General features: G+C 38.3%; 1 protein-coding gene across 2 annotated transcripts; it reads right to left on the bottom strand.

Annotated features, from left to right (window-relative positions):
- Positions 1-8,149: 8,149 nt before the first annotated feature.
- On the bottom strand, positions 8,150-19,038 carry dnajc24 (DnaJ heat shock protein family (Hsp40) member C24). Of its 2 annotated transcripts, none has more exons than XM_023326554.1 (4): positions 18,609-19,038; positions 15,315-15,444; positions 11,979-12,043; positions 8,150-9,779 (listed from the first exon to the last, which is right to left on the bottom strand). In XM_023326554.1, the coding sequence occupies exons 1-4, from the start codon at positions 18,708-18,710 to the stop codon at positions 9,591-9,593; spliced, it is 486 nt and encodes a 161-aa protein (XP_023182322.1). In that variant the 5' UTR covers positions 18,711-19,038; the 3' UTR covers positions 8,150-9,590. The 2 variants fall into 2 exon arrangements, with proteins under 2 accessions (XP_023182322.1, XP_005810179.1); XM_005810122.2 differs by having other exon boundaries at positions 9,550-9,779; positions 11,975-12,043; positions 18,609-19,034.
- Between the last annotated feature and the right edge of the window lie 1,370 nt (positions 19,039-20,408).

The following is a 20,408-nucleotide window of genomic DNA, read 5'->3' as shown; positions in this document are numbered from 1 at the left end:
GTGATAAAAGTATTTTTCAACTGAAATGGTTTCAGGGAATCACTCCTGACAGCTCAAAGATAATATGTCACATTCATCCTGACTGTTGAATAATTAAAAAGCTGAACATTAACCAGAGTGTTGCCTTTTCTATTAGAGGTTTTCTATTGGAACAAAAAGAGGCTTGGCTTTTCTGAACATCAAATGCAGAGGTCAAACTGATCCACGTATCAAATAGAAAGGCTGATCTGGGCCACACACTGAACACATTTAATCCTAGACCTGTTCTCCTATTGGGGCAGAGAGCTCAGACAGAGAACACACAGCCAAACAGAATTACATCACCTCTGACAGTTCGAGTGCTCCGTCTCTTCATAGCCTTTCTCCTCTTCTTACTCTCCACTGTGGACAATCTCCTTACAGCACAATAGCACGGAGGATCCCTTCAGACCACAATGCTGTGCAGCAGCAGCATGGACAATTTGGTCTTGCTACAAAGCATGACATTCTTTGGTGCTCAGCTTCAATTAGCTGTGCTCTAATACATCTCAATACAGCTTCAATACGGCTTCAGTACAATCTAAATATGGCTCAAAACATCTCAATTCAACCTCAGTGATTCTCAATACAGCTTCAGCGCTCGATCACTAGACCTTAATACGGCTCAGTTCATCTGAATGCAGCAGCAGCAGATCTAAATATACCCTCAGAGCAGACCTATGAGAGCATTCACCAGCTGAGATTGTCTACCTGAAGCCCACTGTGCTTTGGGGCCAGTTTGCTGAGGGTCTGGATGACTGAATGACAGAATGGAAAGAATTCCAGTTGGGATTCTCAGTTAAGAGTTCAGGTTGACTTATAACGATGGGAGTTTAACGCTGACTTAGCAAACAAAATGGGTGTCAGCAATGCCCATTTTGACTGGCTCTGGACATCTTGTGACTGACAGATGCGTAAAGATTTACCTCAAATAAAGTGTGCCTCTGTTTACTGCCTTCAAACAGACAAACACTTGGACTAAGCTTCATTTAAGACAAAGTTGCCTGTTTAACTTTTTGTTGTCCATATTATTCCTATAATCTTTAATGCTCCCCCTGAAATCGGGTGAGAGTTCCAGTCTTTGGACCAAAACAGAATTCTTACATTTCTGCAGAGATCATTGCAAATAACCTCTGCATTGATCTCTACTGTTTCTTCAATTTTAATGCTTTTCGGAGGGAAGTTGTGAAAGTCTTAGCTGCAAGTAGAAACTTACAATCGTGCAGAAATATAAACACACACTCACACAATCACTAATACAGATCAAAAGCCACCACAATAAGACTTAAGCCTTCATTATTATGATGGAACCTTCATTAACAAAATGGAGGGATATTTATCCAGCAGAAGAGGATGTGCAAAAAAGATTATAAACCACCAAATCATTTATTTTGGAACTTTGGTGACTATATGTGATTCATGCAGGATGAGGAAAAATGCAGGAGGTGAAAGATTAACAAAATTCCTAATGATGAGCTTATTCTCTGCAGGGATGAATTGAAAAGTGGGCTGAGGTCAATCAGTACATCAGTCATCAATGTGCAGAATTTATACTGACCTGTACAGCATAAGTACTGTGTGTCTAGTCCTCACTGATCAGCTTAATATGTATTATCATATGTCTCACTGACCCTGTTCCCCAGAGGCGGTCCTAGCCTGTTTGGCGCCCTGGGCGAACCACCCCGCCGGCACCCTCCCCCCTTCTGGGGCCTGGTTAGCGATTGATGGACTGGAGATCAATTGGCGGAGTGGGGTGGGGTTGCGTCCTCCACAAAATGCCACTCTGGGCAGTTGCCCATGCCACCAATATCAGAAACTACCACTGCTGCTCCCTCTATAATAAACTAATTTTATGTTTTTTATTTACTCAAAAATCTCGTTGGGATTTACATCTCTATTTCCAGAGAGATATAGCCAATCAGAGCAAGTCATTTTAAGAGAAAATCATGTTCAAAAATTCTGATTAAACAGCAACTGTAGCTTCTTTCGAAATATGCCAACCAATATGTACCATCCAATACTCATCAACATGCACACAGAAACAGACTGAGTTGAAGCCTTTAACATATCATATCTCTGTGTGTTTATTTTGCTATTTTTCTATAAAATGTAATTTATCAGCTCAAACAATCAAAAAAGAAGACATATCACAATGCATTAAAAACATTAAAAAAATGGAACGACACAAATCAATCTATTTTAACATGATGGAGAACACTGAAAACTAAAATATTCAAAGCCTTGCAAAAGCATTCATACTCCTGAAATGTCGTAGTTCATCAAACTTTAATGAATTTTACATACAGTATATGTGAAGAGGGGAATTGATACATAGTAGCCACAAAATGATGATTAATTTGTATCAATTTTTCCTGATACTGGTTCTGTGGTGCTTGAGCCCGGTCGTAGTCCTGGTCTCCAGAAACCAAATGCAGACCAGATTTGGCTTCTCCTTGACGTTAAGACAGTCCAGCATAGTTTAACGCACCGATGCAGCCATTGAAGCGCGTTTGTAGCTGCTTGCTGATGAATTGCCACAGACAGATTCTCCTTAATCTTTCAGAGCAATAACTATCAGGAATGCAGCTGTAGTCTTGAAATGGTCTCTCACCGGTTTGATTTTGTAAAAATTGTTTCACCTTGTTTTGGTGTTATGTTCTTGGTCTTTACCAAGTCTCGGGTTTTGCTGGATGTAAGGCTTCCCCCACAGTATCATGTGGGTTCAGGCTGATGTGCATTTTTTACTCTTTACTTTTTTGCATTTTGGCCAAAAGATTCTATTTTGGTCTCATATGAACAGAGCACATTTTCCACTTGTTTTAGATTTCATTATTAACAAAAATAAAATTTTGTATCATCTTCACTTCACAATTATGGACTAGTTTATGTTGGTGCATATATTAAAAGCCCTGTTGGAAAAAAAGAGATCAGTTTGGCCAGGTAATGTGACAAAGTGAGAAAAAGCCAAGGGGTATCTATACTTTTGAAAGATGCTGTACCTGAAAAAGGTAGTTTCAAAAGTAAAAACGCCTTTATCGTCCCGCAAACATAAAATTCAGGACATTATGGCAACATGGTCTTTGTACTTTGAGTCTTGCTGCTGTAAAAGGACAGGAAGTGTTCTTTCCCAACTTAAGTACCAATTGCTTGATAAATTGGGAAACTGAAGCTGAAGAGCTCTGTTGAGTGGCTATATTAATGGTCAGACTGCAGGTGCCTGACAGGCTTATTTGGCATCATAAGAGGCTCTGGAGGTTTGCCAGCTCTATGGACACCAAACAATAAGCAATTGTAGAGCATGTAGAAGACCAATGCAACTGTTGTTGTGACTGTGATTAACCCTAACTGAGGGAGGGAGGTCCAGTAAGAGGCTTTCACTGCAGACCTTATGACACCACACAGAAAGGTGATGAAGACATCCAGCCCACCCTGGATACTTAAAAGACTGACCTCTAACAAAGGGCTGTGGCAGGGCTTCTGATGAGTAGGCGTCTCAATAAAGCCCTGCACACTATAGCACTGTCACCTACAGACCTTTTGTCATCACTGATCATTTCAGAAAGCTTCTCTACTTTGGAATACTCAGCTCATTCATTTAATCATTTATAGAACATATTTTGAAAAACTCAGTTGAATCATAGGGATGTATAGAGGGATTATCAGTCGACGTCACATTCCATCAGCAGCCACTCTACTGCACATGTTGCCTTCAGAATGCAGGCAAGAATGCATTATTCTGACTATTTAAACTATTTACAATTAGGCTACTAAAATAATTAACAACTTGCAGCCAGCTCGGATCACCTCTCTTCGCTTGGCGCAACTCCCACACGCAGCTTTGCGGCGTCTGCAGGCGTCAGAGGTTTTATTTTTAGCACATCGATTCTGTAACTTGCATCCAGTTCAATCCACTGCATTTAGAAACAATGTAGGCAAAAAACACGATCAAGAGATGAATAGATGTACCACAACAGAATCTCAGAAAATGTTATCTCACAAACAAAAGTTTTAAATTATGGAAATAGGTTGAACTTTAGCAGTTGAATTGTGTTTATATCCTAAACACACACAGACAAGTAGGCTAGGTCTTTTTTTAACTTGAAAGGAACTCTGCATCAACTTCCATTCATTTTTCATTCATTCCTAAAATACCCTAAAATACCCAACAATGTAACCGTTACATACTTAAACCTAAGCCTAACCTAATCTCAGTTCACACCTTAGTCCTAAACCTAACGCCTAACCCAAAAACACCACCTCTTCTTATGGGGCCTGGTCTTTGGGCCCCATAAGGAGCAGTTGGTCCCCGCAATGTAGTGTTTGTTGGAAAAATGGTCCTATCAGTATTTCAAATACAAGACCACACACACACACACGCACACATCTTACCAGACAGTGCTTTGTCATCATTTAACTGGTGAGTACAGTTGTTGTTCCTCTGGGCTCTTGGGAACCAAACTGACACAAAAACCCCCAAGAGGTACTGCCATGTTCCAGCCTGCCAAACACCCCCCGCCCTCGCATACACACATCTGAAAATGTGTGTTTCTTCAAAGAAAATAGATAAATTTAAGGCAGGTGCACCCAGTTTGAGGTTTCTATAGCAACTGACATGTCAAAATAATTTCCCATGTACATGTGCGAACACACGCATACTTTCACACACAAAACCATTATTTGGTAACAGCTTGACACACCTTATTGATTAGGGAAAAAATTATGACATTTGTCCATCCATCCATCCATCCATCCATCCATCCATCCATCCATCCATCCATCCATCCATCCATCCATCCATCCATCCATCCAACCCTTTAATTAAACATCAGCTGTGAAATAGTGCTTTGCGACAAAACAAATTCTAGTCAATAAAACACATAATCACAGACAATTGCTCAAACTGATTAAAAAAAGGCAAATTACAGTGTCACAAAATTGAGCAAAGAGATTCAGAAAGTTCTACCTTCATTTCAATATGCAGATTCCATTTATTTAAACTGGGTTCTAGTAGTGGTTTACAGGTCACTTTTTCTGACTTTGAATACTCATCAGAAAAGCTCCAAGATCAGCAAGGCCAATTACCGTAAAACTGTCTATGCAGAGTAATACTTTTTTGTTTCTTGGATAACCTGATGAGTCTAGTTAGAGATTCCTTAATGACCTCTAAAGCTCTGAAGCTCTGGTTGCTTTGTGCAATAAATCCATCAAGACAAAAGTTACAATGCAGATCTAACCATGAATATCTGTTTAAAAGCTCAGAACTTTAATTTAAAGCCTTTTACAGACTTGCTTCGTTTAATATTGGATTTATCCTGTAAAGAATAGGCTATCCTTTAAGAGGCTTTGGATAAAAGCTTCTAAAAAATCGATTAAATTTAATACAAAGTGCACACATGTGGAATCTATGAGGCAAACAACAAGCCCTGCAAATGACTTGCAGGCCTGCAAGTCATTAGATATTCATTACACACAGAGTAAAATATTTCAAGTGCATATTCTGAGATTTCATGTGTGGACTACTTTAGTTTTGATGTTTGGTGAATGAATACTTTAATTTTACAAACTCTCATTATTGGTGGGTAAGACATGAAGTGAACTATGTGAAAACATTTCTAAAAAAAAAAAAAATCAACAAATGGTCATTATTGGTAAATAAAATGAAACCAGTGTTCTTAGGGTACAATATTAAATAAACAGAACCCAAAGCACTAAATCTAGCCTTAGATACTGAAAGCACTACACTTACAAACTGTATTCCTCTTATCAATATTCCCCAGGCTTTTGAATGGATTGTGCTTTCACAAGCCTGTTGATTATCCAAAATTTTCTACAGCAGTTTTTTTCTCTCTTAAATTTTCCCTCAACGTATTTGGACACAGTGTTCTGTGAACAGGCATTTTCTGCAGGTTTTTCCGAGTGTTAGTCGTTTTCTCAGTCATTGCTCTTGGACCTGAGATTTGGGTTTCATTCACTATTATCCACAATCATCAAAGCTGACAGGAACTAAACACATACAATATATCAACAACTGGGTAAGGCATATGACTCTGGATTTGACTCATTAATGAATTTGAGTTAAATTGAGTTACTCAAATTAATGAACTTTTCATTGATATTGTAATCTTTTGAAAACTGTGTTCAGTCTAATGGAGCAGGTGATGAACAGAAAGTTGGAAGTGCTTCACAAAGAAGAGGTGTGGTCGGACTCTGCAGAGATGGCTCTGAACACGTTCAGGTGTTAGATAATGACGTCACATGCAGCTGAGGGCTTTGTGTAAACGGCTGCCTTTGTGTCGTTACTTGGTGGAAAGTGATCTAAAGCGCCCTAATTGTAGGTCGTGGGTTGGTGAAAGTGATTTTGTGCCCAGCATGTGTCTGTGTCTGTCACGTCAATATTCTTTCAACCCTTTAATTAAACATCAGCTGTCAGCCACCATCCCCCACCCCAACACACACACACGCCCACGCACACACACTCACACACCTCCCTGACCCATCCTCTCTTTTTATGACAGTAGATAATCGTCTATGAATCAGTCCCTATTGGTGATAACATTCTAGGGAACCATAATTAGTGAACAACACCACACCTTAGCGCCTTCTTTCTATTAAATGACAATTTTCTCTGCCCTCTTCCTTACTTTTCAAGTAGAGTGTGACGAATGGATGGATGGATGGATAAGAGGTGATCTTCACACAGAGCTCCTGTCAGCTGTAACCTTTGCAGGTTGTGATCAGGGAGAGCAAAGTCATTATCAGTCTTTATCCTTTGTGTGTCAGGAGCCCTGCTGAGAGGAGAATAGCTCTGCCATTTAGGTCATCGGTTCTGAACTTCTGGGTTATGACTGCTTAGCATTGACAGCTCCATTTATGTGGGCGCAAAACAACATGCTATCATCTTGGATTTCAGTTTGTAGTATGACAACAACAACAGCAATAGATATTTAATAGATTTTGGTACTAACCTGCACTGTGACAAGAGAAAGCTGGCTTTTATACTAAAAGGTGTGAATTCCCCATTAAAGCGTGCATGATTAAGCCCACAGCACCTGAGGGGAAACTTAGCAGGTCTTCTGCATCTCCACCTAACATATGAACCAGAAAACCAAACTCCAAGCACCTTCTGAGCAGCTCTGTGAGGATAATGATCTACAGCCATCAGGGCGCACAGACTGCACTCAAAGTCCAGACTGAGGCAGGACGTTTTGTGTAGTTTATACCAGCAGTACTCAACAGCTGAGTGAATAAAAATATGTTGGGGATTTTTTGCATCAAAAAGATAGAATTATAATTTTCAACTGACTACAATGAACAACCCAATATAATTAAGTATTTTATTCAAACTATAACTGAAGACAAAAAAGACTATGCATTTTGATTGATAAAAAATATACAAATAATACATCATAAAACTACTGTGGATCCTGAAGGTCAGTTTATAATAATTAATATTTCTGTGCACAGAGACACTAACAATAGCCAATGTTTATGGTTCAACTACAGATAGCACATTATTATGATCATTATTATTTTTTATTTTTTTTCTATTTTTTTTTACAATACTTTCAGAATTTTCAGACTCCCAAAATAATAATATTTGGGGACTTTAATACAATATTAAACCTATTCCTTGATAAGAAGACAAAATCAGATCCACCCAGAAATCATCAGAGGAATTAAACAATATATGAGTGAATTCGATCTTAGTGGTAGTTGGAGATTACTACATTCATTCTCCAAAGAATTCTGTTCATCATTCATATCCATGTATTGATATGTTCCTAATGGGGAAATATAATAAAAAACAATATATACTGATTGTGATTAGTGATCATGCACCCATATCTATCTTTTGGAATGTAAAAAAAAAACAACCTGCCAAGTTTTTCAGTAGATGGCGCCTTAATCTATCACTTTTGGAAGACCAAAAGTTTGATAAATACTTTAAATTCCGAACCATTGAGGCCACTCTATCAGTGTGGTGGAAATTTAATAATATTATTAATTTAAATTTCACCACCTCAATATACACACCACTTCGGAATAATCTGTTTCTCACAATAAATAAAAAATCCTCTTTTTTTAGCTCATGGATCTCTAAAGGCATTACACATTTTGAAAATATCTTTGGATAATAAACTCCTTTTATTTTCAGAATCAACTAAACGATATACACTTGATGATGCTCATTTCTTAGAATATCTTCAAAGTAAATATGACCTGGAACAACTCGTAGAACCTAAAGGACAATTTACTGAACTATTTAAAATTGCATCTAGAAAGAAAATTCAGCTGATATACAGAATGTTAAACAAGATTGATTCAACAATATCCATATCTACTTCAAGATGGCAATTAGATCTGAATATAAACCCAGATTATCACTTCGGAATTAAAATTTGCAATAATATCTCATATATGACAAAAAATTTTAATCTTCAGTTCATTCAATGTAAAATACTTCACAAAATCCACGACACAACCCAAGCAGGTTTGGCTGCTTCATCCCATTATAACCACGTCTTCATAAAGAGACACCACCAACATTATTCATGTTACAAATGCTAAACAAAGACCGCCATCAGTCTGACACATTGGAAAAATGTATTCAATGAACCCATTTCAATAGAATATAGCATTTATGTAATAGATTTTATGTGATCCTCTCTTATATTATAACATAATTTATGTATTGTAATTAACCCCAGATTAAGGCTGTTCATCAGTAAAGCCAAATTTCTTCATTTGGGGGGTTTGCTACATGTATTCTTCCGGGTTTTTGCCCTTCTCTTCTTTTTTTTTCTCCATGCATCTTCCAGTCTCATCCCATGTAGTTCCTGTATTCAATGTGACAAACTCCAGTTAGAAATAATTTAACTATTAATTGATCCATCGTGTGTTTATGTTTACCTGCCTCTCATAATTTATTGATTTATGAATATTCGCATTACTTGTTTAATTGCTCCACATAACAATAGTCATTCATATCATCATTATTGCTCATACACACACAGTAATATTCATTCATTAAAACACAATATTTCCTGTTTTTTCTTGGTTTTGTGTTCTTTTTTCATGTATATAATGTAACGCAAAACATATTTTGTACTTTAATGTAAAATAGAGTAAAAAAATAAAAAGTGATATCTTAAATGTGAAGGCAGACACGAGCTTATTTACAAACCTCTGTCAGTCTTTGGTTTATTTTGTGCGTCTGTCTGCTGAGCGTTGGGTTTACTAAGTAGCATCATGGCTGCTAACGGCAAGTCTGTACATGTAGCAGGCGCCTCGGAGGGAGCAGCAGGTCGCAGGTAGACTCCTGTGGGGTTCCTAACTGCTGCTGAATGTCTGACTGCTCCTGATAACATTACTAAAACCCCTGGTAGAAGTTAACTACGACTGAAACCCTCACAGCAGTAGAAGATATTTCACCTTTGTGTTGACAGGTAGGAAAAGTGTATCCTCACACCAACAGTGCAAGTTGTACTAATATACTCAGGAACAAGGGAACCATTTAATTAGGACTCTGCATTTAAAAAATAACATTTATTTTGACATATGCATCTTTTTATTTAGAGACCAAGTGACATAAATAGTGAGTGAGCAGGTATCGCAGCAGACGAGCACGCCGCTCTGCGCTCCTCGGTGCATTTCCTGCTCATTAAGCTCCTGAAGCCTCCTCTGTGTCTCCTCCTGCACCTCCTCCTTTGAGACGCTGAATGTTCCTCCACAGCGGCAGCTGTAGCTGCATTCACACCCATCTAAAACAACAACGCAAAAGATCAGTGACAACAACCACTAACAACTGATTCACAAATGAAATTTAGCTCATTATAGATTATAAAAACTGGACCAGTTCCTGAACAATTCATACAGTTCAGAACTGAACTGAAAATTAAACAGTTACTACACATGTAGCATCACATGACTTCGTGTACATAGTGCACCAATGGAACTTTGTCTGCACATAAATACACACAAACACCCACAACGCTCTGCAAAATGCTATTTTGAAATACTCAACTCATCAAATCACCTAAACCTGATAAATAAGCTAAATAGAGAATCAAAGAGAATCAAGACATTTGTCATCTTATCAAAATTAATCAGCCAACCACTGTGTGCAGAACCTGAGCTCATACCTCCATGCTGTGTGAAGAAGTGGATGTGAATCTTAGTAGGGTGGTGTGTTTCTCCACCTATCAGGTGAGACACTGGGGTTCAATCACCCGGCAGGTCCGACTGATTTTTCTCTCTTTTATGTTATTGGTATCAGGGACAAATAGCTTAGTTTTAGGCAAATTTTATTTTATAATGAAGATTTTTAGGCAAGAGTCTTCCCACTGTCAGATTGTAGATGATTGTGACTTGAACATTTCTGAGCAGCTCACTGCCTGACAAATGTGGCCGTCCCTGAAAGCAAAAATGTTGTTTGTATCACATTTTGACACACAATTCATACATATGTTTTTGGGTGTCCAAGGTACAGTAGATATTGATATTTTGTTTAGTCAAATAAAACTGTCCATTTTTTTGGATGTTAAATAAGTGTAGTGCTAAGAATATTGCTAATTATCTGCTAAATCTAACTCTTGCTTATTATGCAGCAGTAACAGTATTGCTGTGCTTTTGTTTTTGTATTTTTTGGTACACATGTTTTGATATTCTCCTAATCATCATTAAAATTTCCAACTCCATTGGCAAGAAATATGGACTTTGAGGCATCTTTATTTCTCCCGTTGTCATGGTGAATCGCAGTCATCTGTGTTCCTTTGATGAGGGATTCTAATAGACTCACGCTCAAACTTAGGTCAGGGGTAACTTGATTCAGAATTGAGTTACCTTGTTGATATCTCCTGTTCTGAAACTGAAAATCCTGATTATGACAGAGCTGGGTAGGTTTATTCAGAGTATCTGCCTTCTACTCAGAGTTTGTTAACCCTGCCTTTTTAAATGAGACTTTAAAGTAATTAGACTCAAATCCTGATCCTACCAATTGAATGTTTAAACTGTAATCAAGACCAAGCAATGTTTCTCCAATCCAGTTTTGGTGAGTCTGTGTGAACAAAGTTTGCTTTTCTTCATTAGCAGTATTAGTAGCTCATGTGTCGTTCTGCTGTTGTAGCCCATCTGCTTCACAAGTTGATATTTTGTGGAATCTGAGATGGAATTCAGGTAATGTACAATATGTGTAAAAAAATGGCAAACGTAATGCTTTGCCAATTCAAAAGCTTATTAAAGTTATCTTATTATTTGAAGGCAGTCTGCACACTCCTCTCTGATCCCCACATTAACGAGGCCCAATGCTGCACTGGATCTCTGTAAACCTCAGATATGGTTGGGTGTAAGAATCATAGCAGATCAGCAGACTGCAACTATACCCCATCCAAAAGCCCTTAAGTCTTCCTTCATCCCCATTCTGATCATCGCTTTGAACTTCAGAAAGTCCGTTTTTTCCTTTCTAGATTCCTAAATGATGCCTGGTGTTGCTGCACTGTGATTGGATGATTCACTATTTGTGCTATTAAGCAATCAAACAGGTGTATCAAATAAAGTGGCTGATGAGTGTATTTCGCCATACCAGCACAAATAGAAGCAGTTGGCACATGCACAACCTAAAGCTTTCTTAAACCGAGGATCAGACAAAAAAATGATGATCTTTGAAAAACAAAGAAACAATCTCAGGGAAACAAATAATATCAATTTAGCATATATCAGAAGGTTTTAGAATTTTTACACTTTTAAATGACAGAACTTTATGTTTCCATCATCATTTTTGGATGTAAAATTTTACACTTTTTTTTTTAAGAAAGTCTTTCCTGAACAGAGTTTATTTCACATTTACATGTGAATCAGCTCATAAAACCGTCTGGGAGAGATTCCACTGTTCAAGCAGAAACACATGAAAAAACACATCCGACCTGCTAGAGAAGGTTTTAACGTAACGTGTCATTACCTGCCTCCCATGTCATGTCCTCCAGGTCGACGGTAGAATCTACTGTCCAGTCCTGTTTCAGTTCCTGTGCTGCAGAAGGATCACAGCATGACTTTAGTATTGAAACAGTAGTAGAACTAACAGAAACACACACACATCATCACACACACACCAGGCATCAGCAGTTAGATGAGACCAAACCATTTCATTGTTCTGTCTTCTCTCAGACAGAAAAATGACAATGGCCAGTGTCAGTGGATGGGTGTTCCAGCATCAAAGTGGCCCATACTGTATTAAAAGGCAACAAGCTACAGGCTAAAGATTTAACAGAAGATTTAACAGAGGATGTGTGGTTAACATTTTTCCTGTAGCAGCAGTACTAGTAGAAATCCAGATCACTTGGTCCTAGAAGCTAAAGGTCACATCTGGGCCAATGGGGACAAGACCAAAGCGGACTTGACACAAATTGATTCTGAAAAGTAGTCGTGATTTATTCCAGTGGTACTGAATGAGCTCAATCTGAACATCATCCCTTTTAAATTTGGTGTTTATTTATACAGAAGCCGGTGATTAACACGTAGAATGGGTTTGATCGTAGCAACAGTCTGACAAAGAAAAATAGATTTAAGAAGCTTCCTTGGATAGAAACCTTTTAAATGACTTTGAATTGGTGAGCTTAATGCAGCGGTTTCTCCCCAGCATCACCTGCTGCTGCCGCCCAGCTGGGCTTTTCTACAGATCTCCTAAAGCTCAGTCAGGCTGGATGGGCTGTGACATGCTTAGTTTAGATGTTCAGCTGGATTTAAGTCCAGGTTTTGACTAGACCACATTTAGACAACCTATTTGTCATGTTGGCTGAATTATACATGGGACTTATGTCATGATTGATCAATCATGACATAAGTGTGAGGTTCGCTCTCAAGCTGCTGCTTTCTTCTTACCCTCTACTCAGTCTCCCAGTTCCTGCAACAGAAAACCACTAGGCTTCAGAGTGGCAGCATCATGCTACATGCTGCAATTATATAGTCCAGGTGATTTTTGTTCAGGTTTGATGCTTGAAGTTCAGGTCAAACCGGAGGCTTTAGTTTTTCTAGTCTGTTTTTGCAACATATAAGTCAATAAATAAACATTTCATGTCATGTAATCAACTCAATTTACAACAACTGAACTCAAATCAGGTTGGAGAAGCATCTGAAGGACGGTCAGTGTTCTACTACCAAAGGGCAAGGGACATTTATGAATGTGATTTTTTTACTTTGTGAGAAATGTGTTAAAACCTGAAAAACTGTTTCACTTTATCATTGTGAAGTTTTGTGAGAAGAATATTCAGGGGAAAAATCTGTCATCAGTTTTAGAATAAAGCTCTACCATAAATTGGTAAAAATGTTAAATGCTGTCTATTAAATTCTCGATGCACTGCATTTGTAGAACCAGAGAGGCGGCCAACATTAAAAGAAGGCTGGGATGAAAAGACAGATGTTCACACATTTTTACAACAATTCACTGTTGAGAACAGAGTGATTATCAAGCTGAACCGTTGGATGGTGATAAATACTTTGAAGCACTAGTAATTAATGCTAAATTTAGTGTAGGTCTTAATTAGTGCTGCACTAAGTGAAGAAAAATGGCTGCTAATCTAGTGATAATTTGCACTAGAACCAATGATGAGGGGCAGCAGTAGTGAGATTATTAGCACTGTTGAGTCTCACCAGGAAAGTCCCTGGTTTGGGGGGCGGCGGAGTGGAGGGGGTTGGGAAGACTCTGGGGGTATTTGTTTACTGTAAAATATTAAGACTCAATTTTTTCAAACCCCTTCAATGAAAATATATGACCCATCATCCCAACAATGAAAATCTCATTGTATGATTTTGAACCAATAGTTAGCATTTTATTACATGAAATAAGTATTTGATCATCTACTAAAGGATTTTATCTCTAACAGATAAAAGGTCAAGCTGTTGTCCTTTATCACTCCTGCATCTGTTTGAACTCGTTTAATAAGAGACACCTGTCCACACATTCAGTCAGACTCCGCCTTCTCCACCATGAGGAAGACCAAAGAGCTGTCCAAGGACAGGGACAGAACTGCAGACAAGGCTGCACAGGCCGACAGGTCAACAGGCAAACAGCTTGGTGAGAAGGGAACAACTGTTGGAGCAAATATTAGAAATTAAATATTTTCCATATTGTCATAAAAAGGTATTTGTGTATACAACTTAGGAAAGACATTATTTTAATACAGATAAGGTTGTAATATAACACAATGTAGAAAAACTGAAGCGCTGTGAATATTTTGTAGATGCTCTGCAGATACTTAAAATCATGACAGATTTGAAAGATGGCAATAATACATTTGAAGTTTAGAGCTTTTGATAAAATCACTGGATGGTAACTGATTTAACTTGGCATGAGGTTATTTACACCACAAACATGATTTATTTTAAGATTCTTCAACTGCACAGTTTCTAAAAATGTCAGTTTCTGCCTCAAAATATGAAATACCAAAGAAAACACTGAAAGAAAGAAGGAAAGGGAAATTGTTTGGTCACTGGGTGGATTCCAGTTGGAACGATCTCTTTTTAATCTGCAGGAAAGCACAGATTAAATAAAAACAGTAAAACCAGAGGACTAGAGAAGTGGACCAATAAAACCTGAGGTTGGAATTGTAGACCAGAGAAATATCAATAAGAACCACAGTTTACACCTTATTCTAGCAAATCTGAGGAAGGTCTGCTAGCTGAGCTCAAACATCTGATCAAGACCTCAAGAAGACAGCTGAGAGCAGGAAGCACCATTCACTCATCTGATATACAACATGCAAGGACATGCTGGAGGAATGCCCAAAGACAGTTTTACCTAATAATAAACCACAAGTTTACATACACTGAATAAGAAGACACATCCACATTGATTTCCTCAGTGTCTACAGTTACAGTGGCTACAGAGAGGATTCAGACCCCTTTAAATGTTTCACTCTTTGTTTCATTGCAGCCATTTGCTAAAATCAAAAAAGTTCTAATTATTTCACATGAATGTACCATGAGAAAGTAACAAGATTTCTTCTCTACATTGTGTTTGGCTGATTTTGTAACCTTGCAATATTATTTTTAAAAATTTTCCAGCAACATGCCAACAAGCATAGAGAAAGACCACTTAGCTAAATATGAACCCACTGATTTGAAACGACACCCACAATAGGGGCTTACGCAGAGCAGCGGTGCAATATGGCAACACAGCCAAATATGAAAATATTAAATATTGAAAAGCAGCTGGATATCTCTAATCAGAATGAGATGTGGCTGATGTGTCTCTAGAAAAAAGCTGAAGTAGCAACAATATGAAATGAAATGGTCAGCCTCACCTCGCCTCTGCAGGTCATATTCTCTTCTTGTGGTTTGGTCACCAAGAATCTTCCAGGCTGCATCAACTTCAAGAAATGTTTTCACACTCGACTCTGCAGAGTTTTCACCTCCAAGACGGTCTGGATGGTACTGCACACGCACGCACACGCCCACACACACAAACGCACGCACATTAGTATTTAGACCCTCAAAGATGTTGTTACAGATTTCAGTAACTTTGGTGAGGGAATGAGAATGAGTAGGTGGGGATATGAACTCAAATAACATGTCAACAAAGTATCAGAAATAGCAGAATCGCAGTTTTCTGGCTGATCGCTGACCAATTCCAATTTTGACCAATACAATTTGCTTTGTCTGAAATGTTGCTACATATAGCAAGGAAATTACTGAGTTGGTAACAGTGGGGTAACTACTGTCAACTACAAATGTCTCTCACAGCAGTGGTTAATTTTTAGACCTTTGCTGAGGTAAATAAGAGTGGTGGAAAACATGCAAGAATCAGCCAATCACAGATCTCCCAAAAGTAAAGAAATCCTCACCAATAAATTGGCTGGCCGATAAATCGGTGCACCCCTAATCAAGATATGTCAAAAATATCAACAAAAAGATGGGAAGGAACAACAGATTCTGTTTGGTCTTGGTGTCACAACAACACCAGAGCAAACATGGAAAAACAAGTTCTGTGTGTTGGTTAGTCCTGAGTCAATGCAAGGAAATCATAATAATAATAATAATAAATAATAATAATAATAATAATAAGATCATGACTGACAATGACGGAGTGATGCTAAAGAAATAGAACCAGATTCAAGAAGGAGCCCAATCAATCAAAACTGGATCAACATTGATATTTATAATCTTCCAGCAGACTTCCTTTGGTTTTGCCTGAAAAACAAAGGACCTTGTTGGAGCCAGCTTCTCCAACAAAGTCACAATTTGAATCTGAACCCAGAGAGACAAACCACTGAGACATCAGGGCCACATAAACAGTGGTGGCTCAACAACAATCAACAGGCAAAACGGCAACGGGGGCTAAAACCCGAGTTGGTTCTGAGTAACAGTACCTGACCCAACTGTAAATACTCGTGTCCTGTTCTAACTGAGGTATTTCTCCTGACACAATGACCTGCTGTACCACTTCCTGTGGTGAATCCTACCAAATGTTCCTTTTAGATTTTGGTCAGGTACTTTAATACCTGACTCAAACTCAAAATTTAACTTTTGGGTTGAGAGACAATAACAGCCATCTTGAAAAGCTTAATCTTTATTCAGATAATCCGAACACTCAGCCTGGATTTCCCTCAGCATCCCCTTTAAAACAGTTACATTTCATGTTTGCTTGTGGCTTACTTCATTATTAAAATGTCAGTGCAAACACTAAAAAAGCAATTACAGATTTTTAGTGGTAAGATTCAAAATAATAATGCTGGTCAAATAAAATTTTTATACTGTGGATCTGAACATAAGTGTATTTTTTCAATATGTTCACCTCATTCCTATGAATGAAGTGTACAGATTAGGCTCCCTGACAAATAAAAACTACCTCCAGACAGTAATTTGATAGCTTTAGACAGATAAGAAAATATAACATTTATTCAATAGCACTGATGTGATTAAACCATATAATATATATAATTAAGGAGCCTTATTATTTGATGCAGTTAATGAGCCAGCATTTATGAGAAATTATTCTTTATATTTGGAAAATGATTTTTTTTGTGTTCTGTAAAGAGTTGATACAGCTAGCTAGAAACCAACAGGGAATGCTGGGTAAAGGAAGCGCTCATTAGCCCCTCGTTTCCAACAATGCAGTTAATTTTCTTGTCAGGATTCAAGACATGTGACAAAATACTGGCAGAGCATTATTAGCTCACCTCTTCTTGAAGAAAGGGAAAAGATATTATTTCTGACTAAAATTTACCATGAATAGCAAAGTAGAAAGTAAGAACAAAAAATGGCTTCCCACTTTGACACTGCAGAAATGTGTAGAAGGCATTAATGTAAAGTAGGAAGTCTGATGCAACTGAAATCACCATCAGAGGCAGCACCAGACGTTTATCAGAAAACAGTGAATTCACAGCACCATGAACGAGTGAATACTGGACTGTATTTTAACATACATGTCAAACATCATCTGTTCAATCCACCATGTGAACACAGAGAAGATGGAACACCAGCTGACCAACCAACACAGGGTAAGTCTGGAGGCGCTGATCCACAGCTCTGCTCTGGGTCAGTGCAGAGCTGAATGTGCTTTGGTCAGTAGAACAATGTCAGTAGAAACTACAGTCGAAGTTTCTGAATGACGTGCAAAACGCTTTAAATATAAGAAAACTAACACTGCCCTGAACACACAATAACCATGGTGGCAGCATTATGCTGTGGGAATGAACAAGAATGCTGATCAGAATTGATAGGAATATAGATTAATGTAGCAAAAATTAAGACAATGCTGGAAGAAAACATGTTAGGGGCTGCAGAATGTTTGAGACGGGCTGAGCATCCAGCCAGAGATGCAGAGGAATGATTTAGAACAGGAGTGTCCAGAGTCGGTCCTCCAGGCCCGGCATCCTGCATGTTTTAGTCCCTTCCCCTCTCCCCCCCCACTCCCCTCTCCTCCCAGGTTCAGCAAGAAAACTGATTCAACTAACTGTAACAACATTTACAAAATGGTAAAAATAAAGTTGACTGATTAATCAATTGATGCGCTGTGTCCTACTAAATATTGAGGCTAAGCAGTACTTTGTGACTGTGATATTACACACACTAATATTGTTACAACTATGATTCGTCAAATTAGTGCACTGCCAACCAAAGCTAAATATTTTTCTAAGTTGGCAAGTCTGAATCGGAGGTGTGTCTATTTTGATGTTGGTCACAAGAGTTGGTTTTCATCTTCAACACTTTTCATAAATCATGCTAAAGATCCGCTGAACACAATAGTTCAATGAAATCAATAATATTGGCTCCTTTTGTTTCATTTCGTTATTCTAGAGAAAATTGTTGACAGGTTAGATAGGAGATGCACTTTGGTTGGATGTTGCATGTTTGATTTTGTGGCTCAAACTCAGGTTTGTAGTTAAGGGCTGAAAGAACTGCTGGACACTAAATGAAAACCGGGAAACCTGACTGACAAAACTTCAGGTTACTGCAGTGTGTGTCTGTAAGTCTGCTTTCATCTAGTAGACAAAATGTGCTCCAACGTTCATTGTCTAAAGTGTCTTTTCTTCATCTTGTGTAAAAACATAGCTGGGAGAGAAACGTTAGTGAAGGATGTAAATCTGCTTCCTGACCTTCAGAGCCAGCTGCTGGTATCTGTGTCTGAGCTGCTGCAGGGAGTCCGACGGGCTGCCGCCCAGCACAGCATACAGGTCCTTCTGCTCCGGATCACACATGTCTCTGCAGACGCGCAGATCGACGCCTCAAGAGGGATTCACCCACAGATAACCTCAGGTCATCTCCACCTTCCACCTGGATGAGACGACAGCAGAACCCGAGCAGAGCCGCCGGAAGCGGAGCTGCTCAGTAAACTGTCCCTGTAACAACTCCGCCAGACTTTAAGTAGCTGGCTGGACCTACTGGGGGGAGAAGTCCGGGTAGAACAGTGTTATCAACCCAGAACAGAAAATATACACTGTTGTTATGAACCTAATGTTCACGTATTAAACAAAGAGAAAGGACGGGCATATTGTCCGTCGGTGTTTAAATCTCGTGAAAACGACATCAACCCTTATAGTTCCGCTAACTGAGGTAAAATGAATTGTTCCGGTCGAAGAGCATTCAGGTCTTTCAGGCAGATAGCGTTCAGTCTTACAGCTGTTTATGGTTATGTTGTGTTTACATCTGGAACAGAATGAAGGCCATCTTAAGAAGTTTTATGTAGAAAATTAGAAATTAGAAATATACTGGATGATTTAAAAGTGAACTATTATACTTCCTTGAATAGTGATATAAAAGAACACAACACATCCAATAAAAGCAATTTTAATGAAATGTTGGGGACGTAAAACACATTTTACCTTTTTTGGTCTGGATTGTCATGTGGAAGCAGGAAAGGCTTTAGAATATAGTTTCTAACACTGCTATCCCTCCATGACTCTTTTCATCGACAACATACTTTTCCATACAGCAAACCTGAAATTAATTCAAAACAAAAAAAGGTGTTCATTAATAGAAGTATTTAGAGTAACATTAAATAGGAAACAAGGGTAACATTCAAAGATTATCAAAACCCAAGATGATACCACAACTGTTCAGTGGGGATAAGGTCAGGACTGAGGTTACTCCATCCTTTCCTTTTCCAAATTGTAGTGGTAGTCTCAGATAAAGCCCAGTCTGTGGCGACGAGTGTTGACGTCTTGCAGGATTTAGTTTGGTTCCTGAGAGTGAGAATATGGGTTTGGCACTGGTTGTAGAATCTCATCTTGATTCCTCTGTGTTTTGAGATTTCCTTAGAAATTATTTTGTTAATATTTTACTGCAATCTGAAACATCACAGTGTGCTTTATCTGAGAAGGGTTCTAAACATTAGTTTAAAAAGGATTAAGTTATAAGATGGGAAGCAGGTAGAGATGAGGCATAATAAAAGCATATGAAGATATAGTTCTTATACCATTTTACACTACACTAACATAATGCATATTTAACTGTGGCTGAGTAATTGCACAGATGCTAAACACAGTAATATAAGAAAAATCTATAATCCCTCAAAAATCACTATTTAGTGTGCACTGGTTGCTGCTACGAGGACATAATTGAAATATTATCTCACTATGTTTTTTGTCTTTTACAAAATATGCTCTTTTGTGCGTTATGACAGGAGACAATGGATTCACTGTAGCTTTTTATGCATGTAGAAATTTTGACATTCTGTAATGAAAACCATCTTCATGGTGTTGATTTCTATTGGCAAACCTCTGAAACAACTGCCAGGAAAGAGCAGCACATGACCACCTGCAGGGAAGTCTATGCTGAAAGTACAGATCACAAATGATCTGTTAATTGAAATGGGATCAGAGGAGATGAGGTGACATAATGACACATATGATCTGACTTCCTGTCTGTCACTTCATCACGGTTCTTAACAAGACCCC

This window comes from Xiphophorus maculatus, chromosome 2 (assembly GCF_002775205.1).
Source record: "Xiphophorus maculatus strain JP 163 A chromosome 2, X_maculatus-5.0-male, whole genome shotgun sequence".
Lineage (NCBI taxonomy): Eukaryota > Metazoa > Chordata > Actinopteri > Cyprinodontiformes > Poeciliidae > Xiphophorus > Xiphophorus maculatus.
This window is presented reverse-complemented; position numbering and strand designations above follow the sequence as displayed.

Bases quoted from the DNA above. Each gene is read 5' to 3' on its own strand.
- dnajc24 (XM_005810122.2), bottom strand. From the start codon at position 18,710: ATGTGTGATCCGGAGCAGAAGGACCTGTATGCTGTGCTGGGCGGCAGC. The intron at 12,044-15,314 runs GTGAGGCTGACC...ATCCTTCTGCAG, and splicing joins ATATGACCTGCAGAGGCGAG to CACAGGAACTGAAACAGGAC. The intron at 9,780-11,974 runs GTAATGACACGT...TTGTTGTTTTAG, and splicing joins GGACATGACATGGGAGGCAG to ATGGGTGTGAATGCAGCTAC.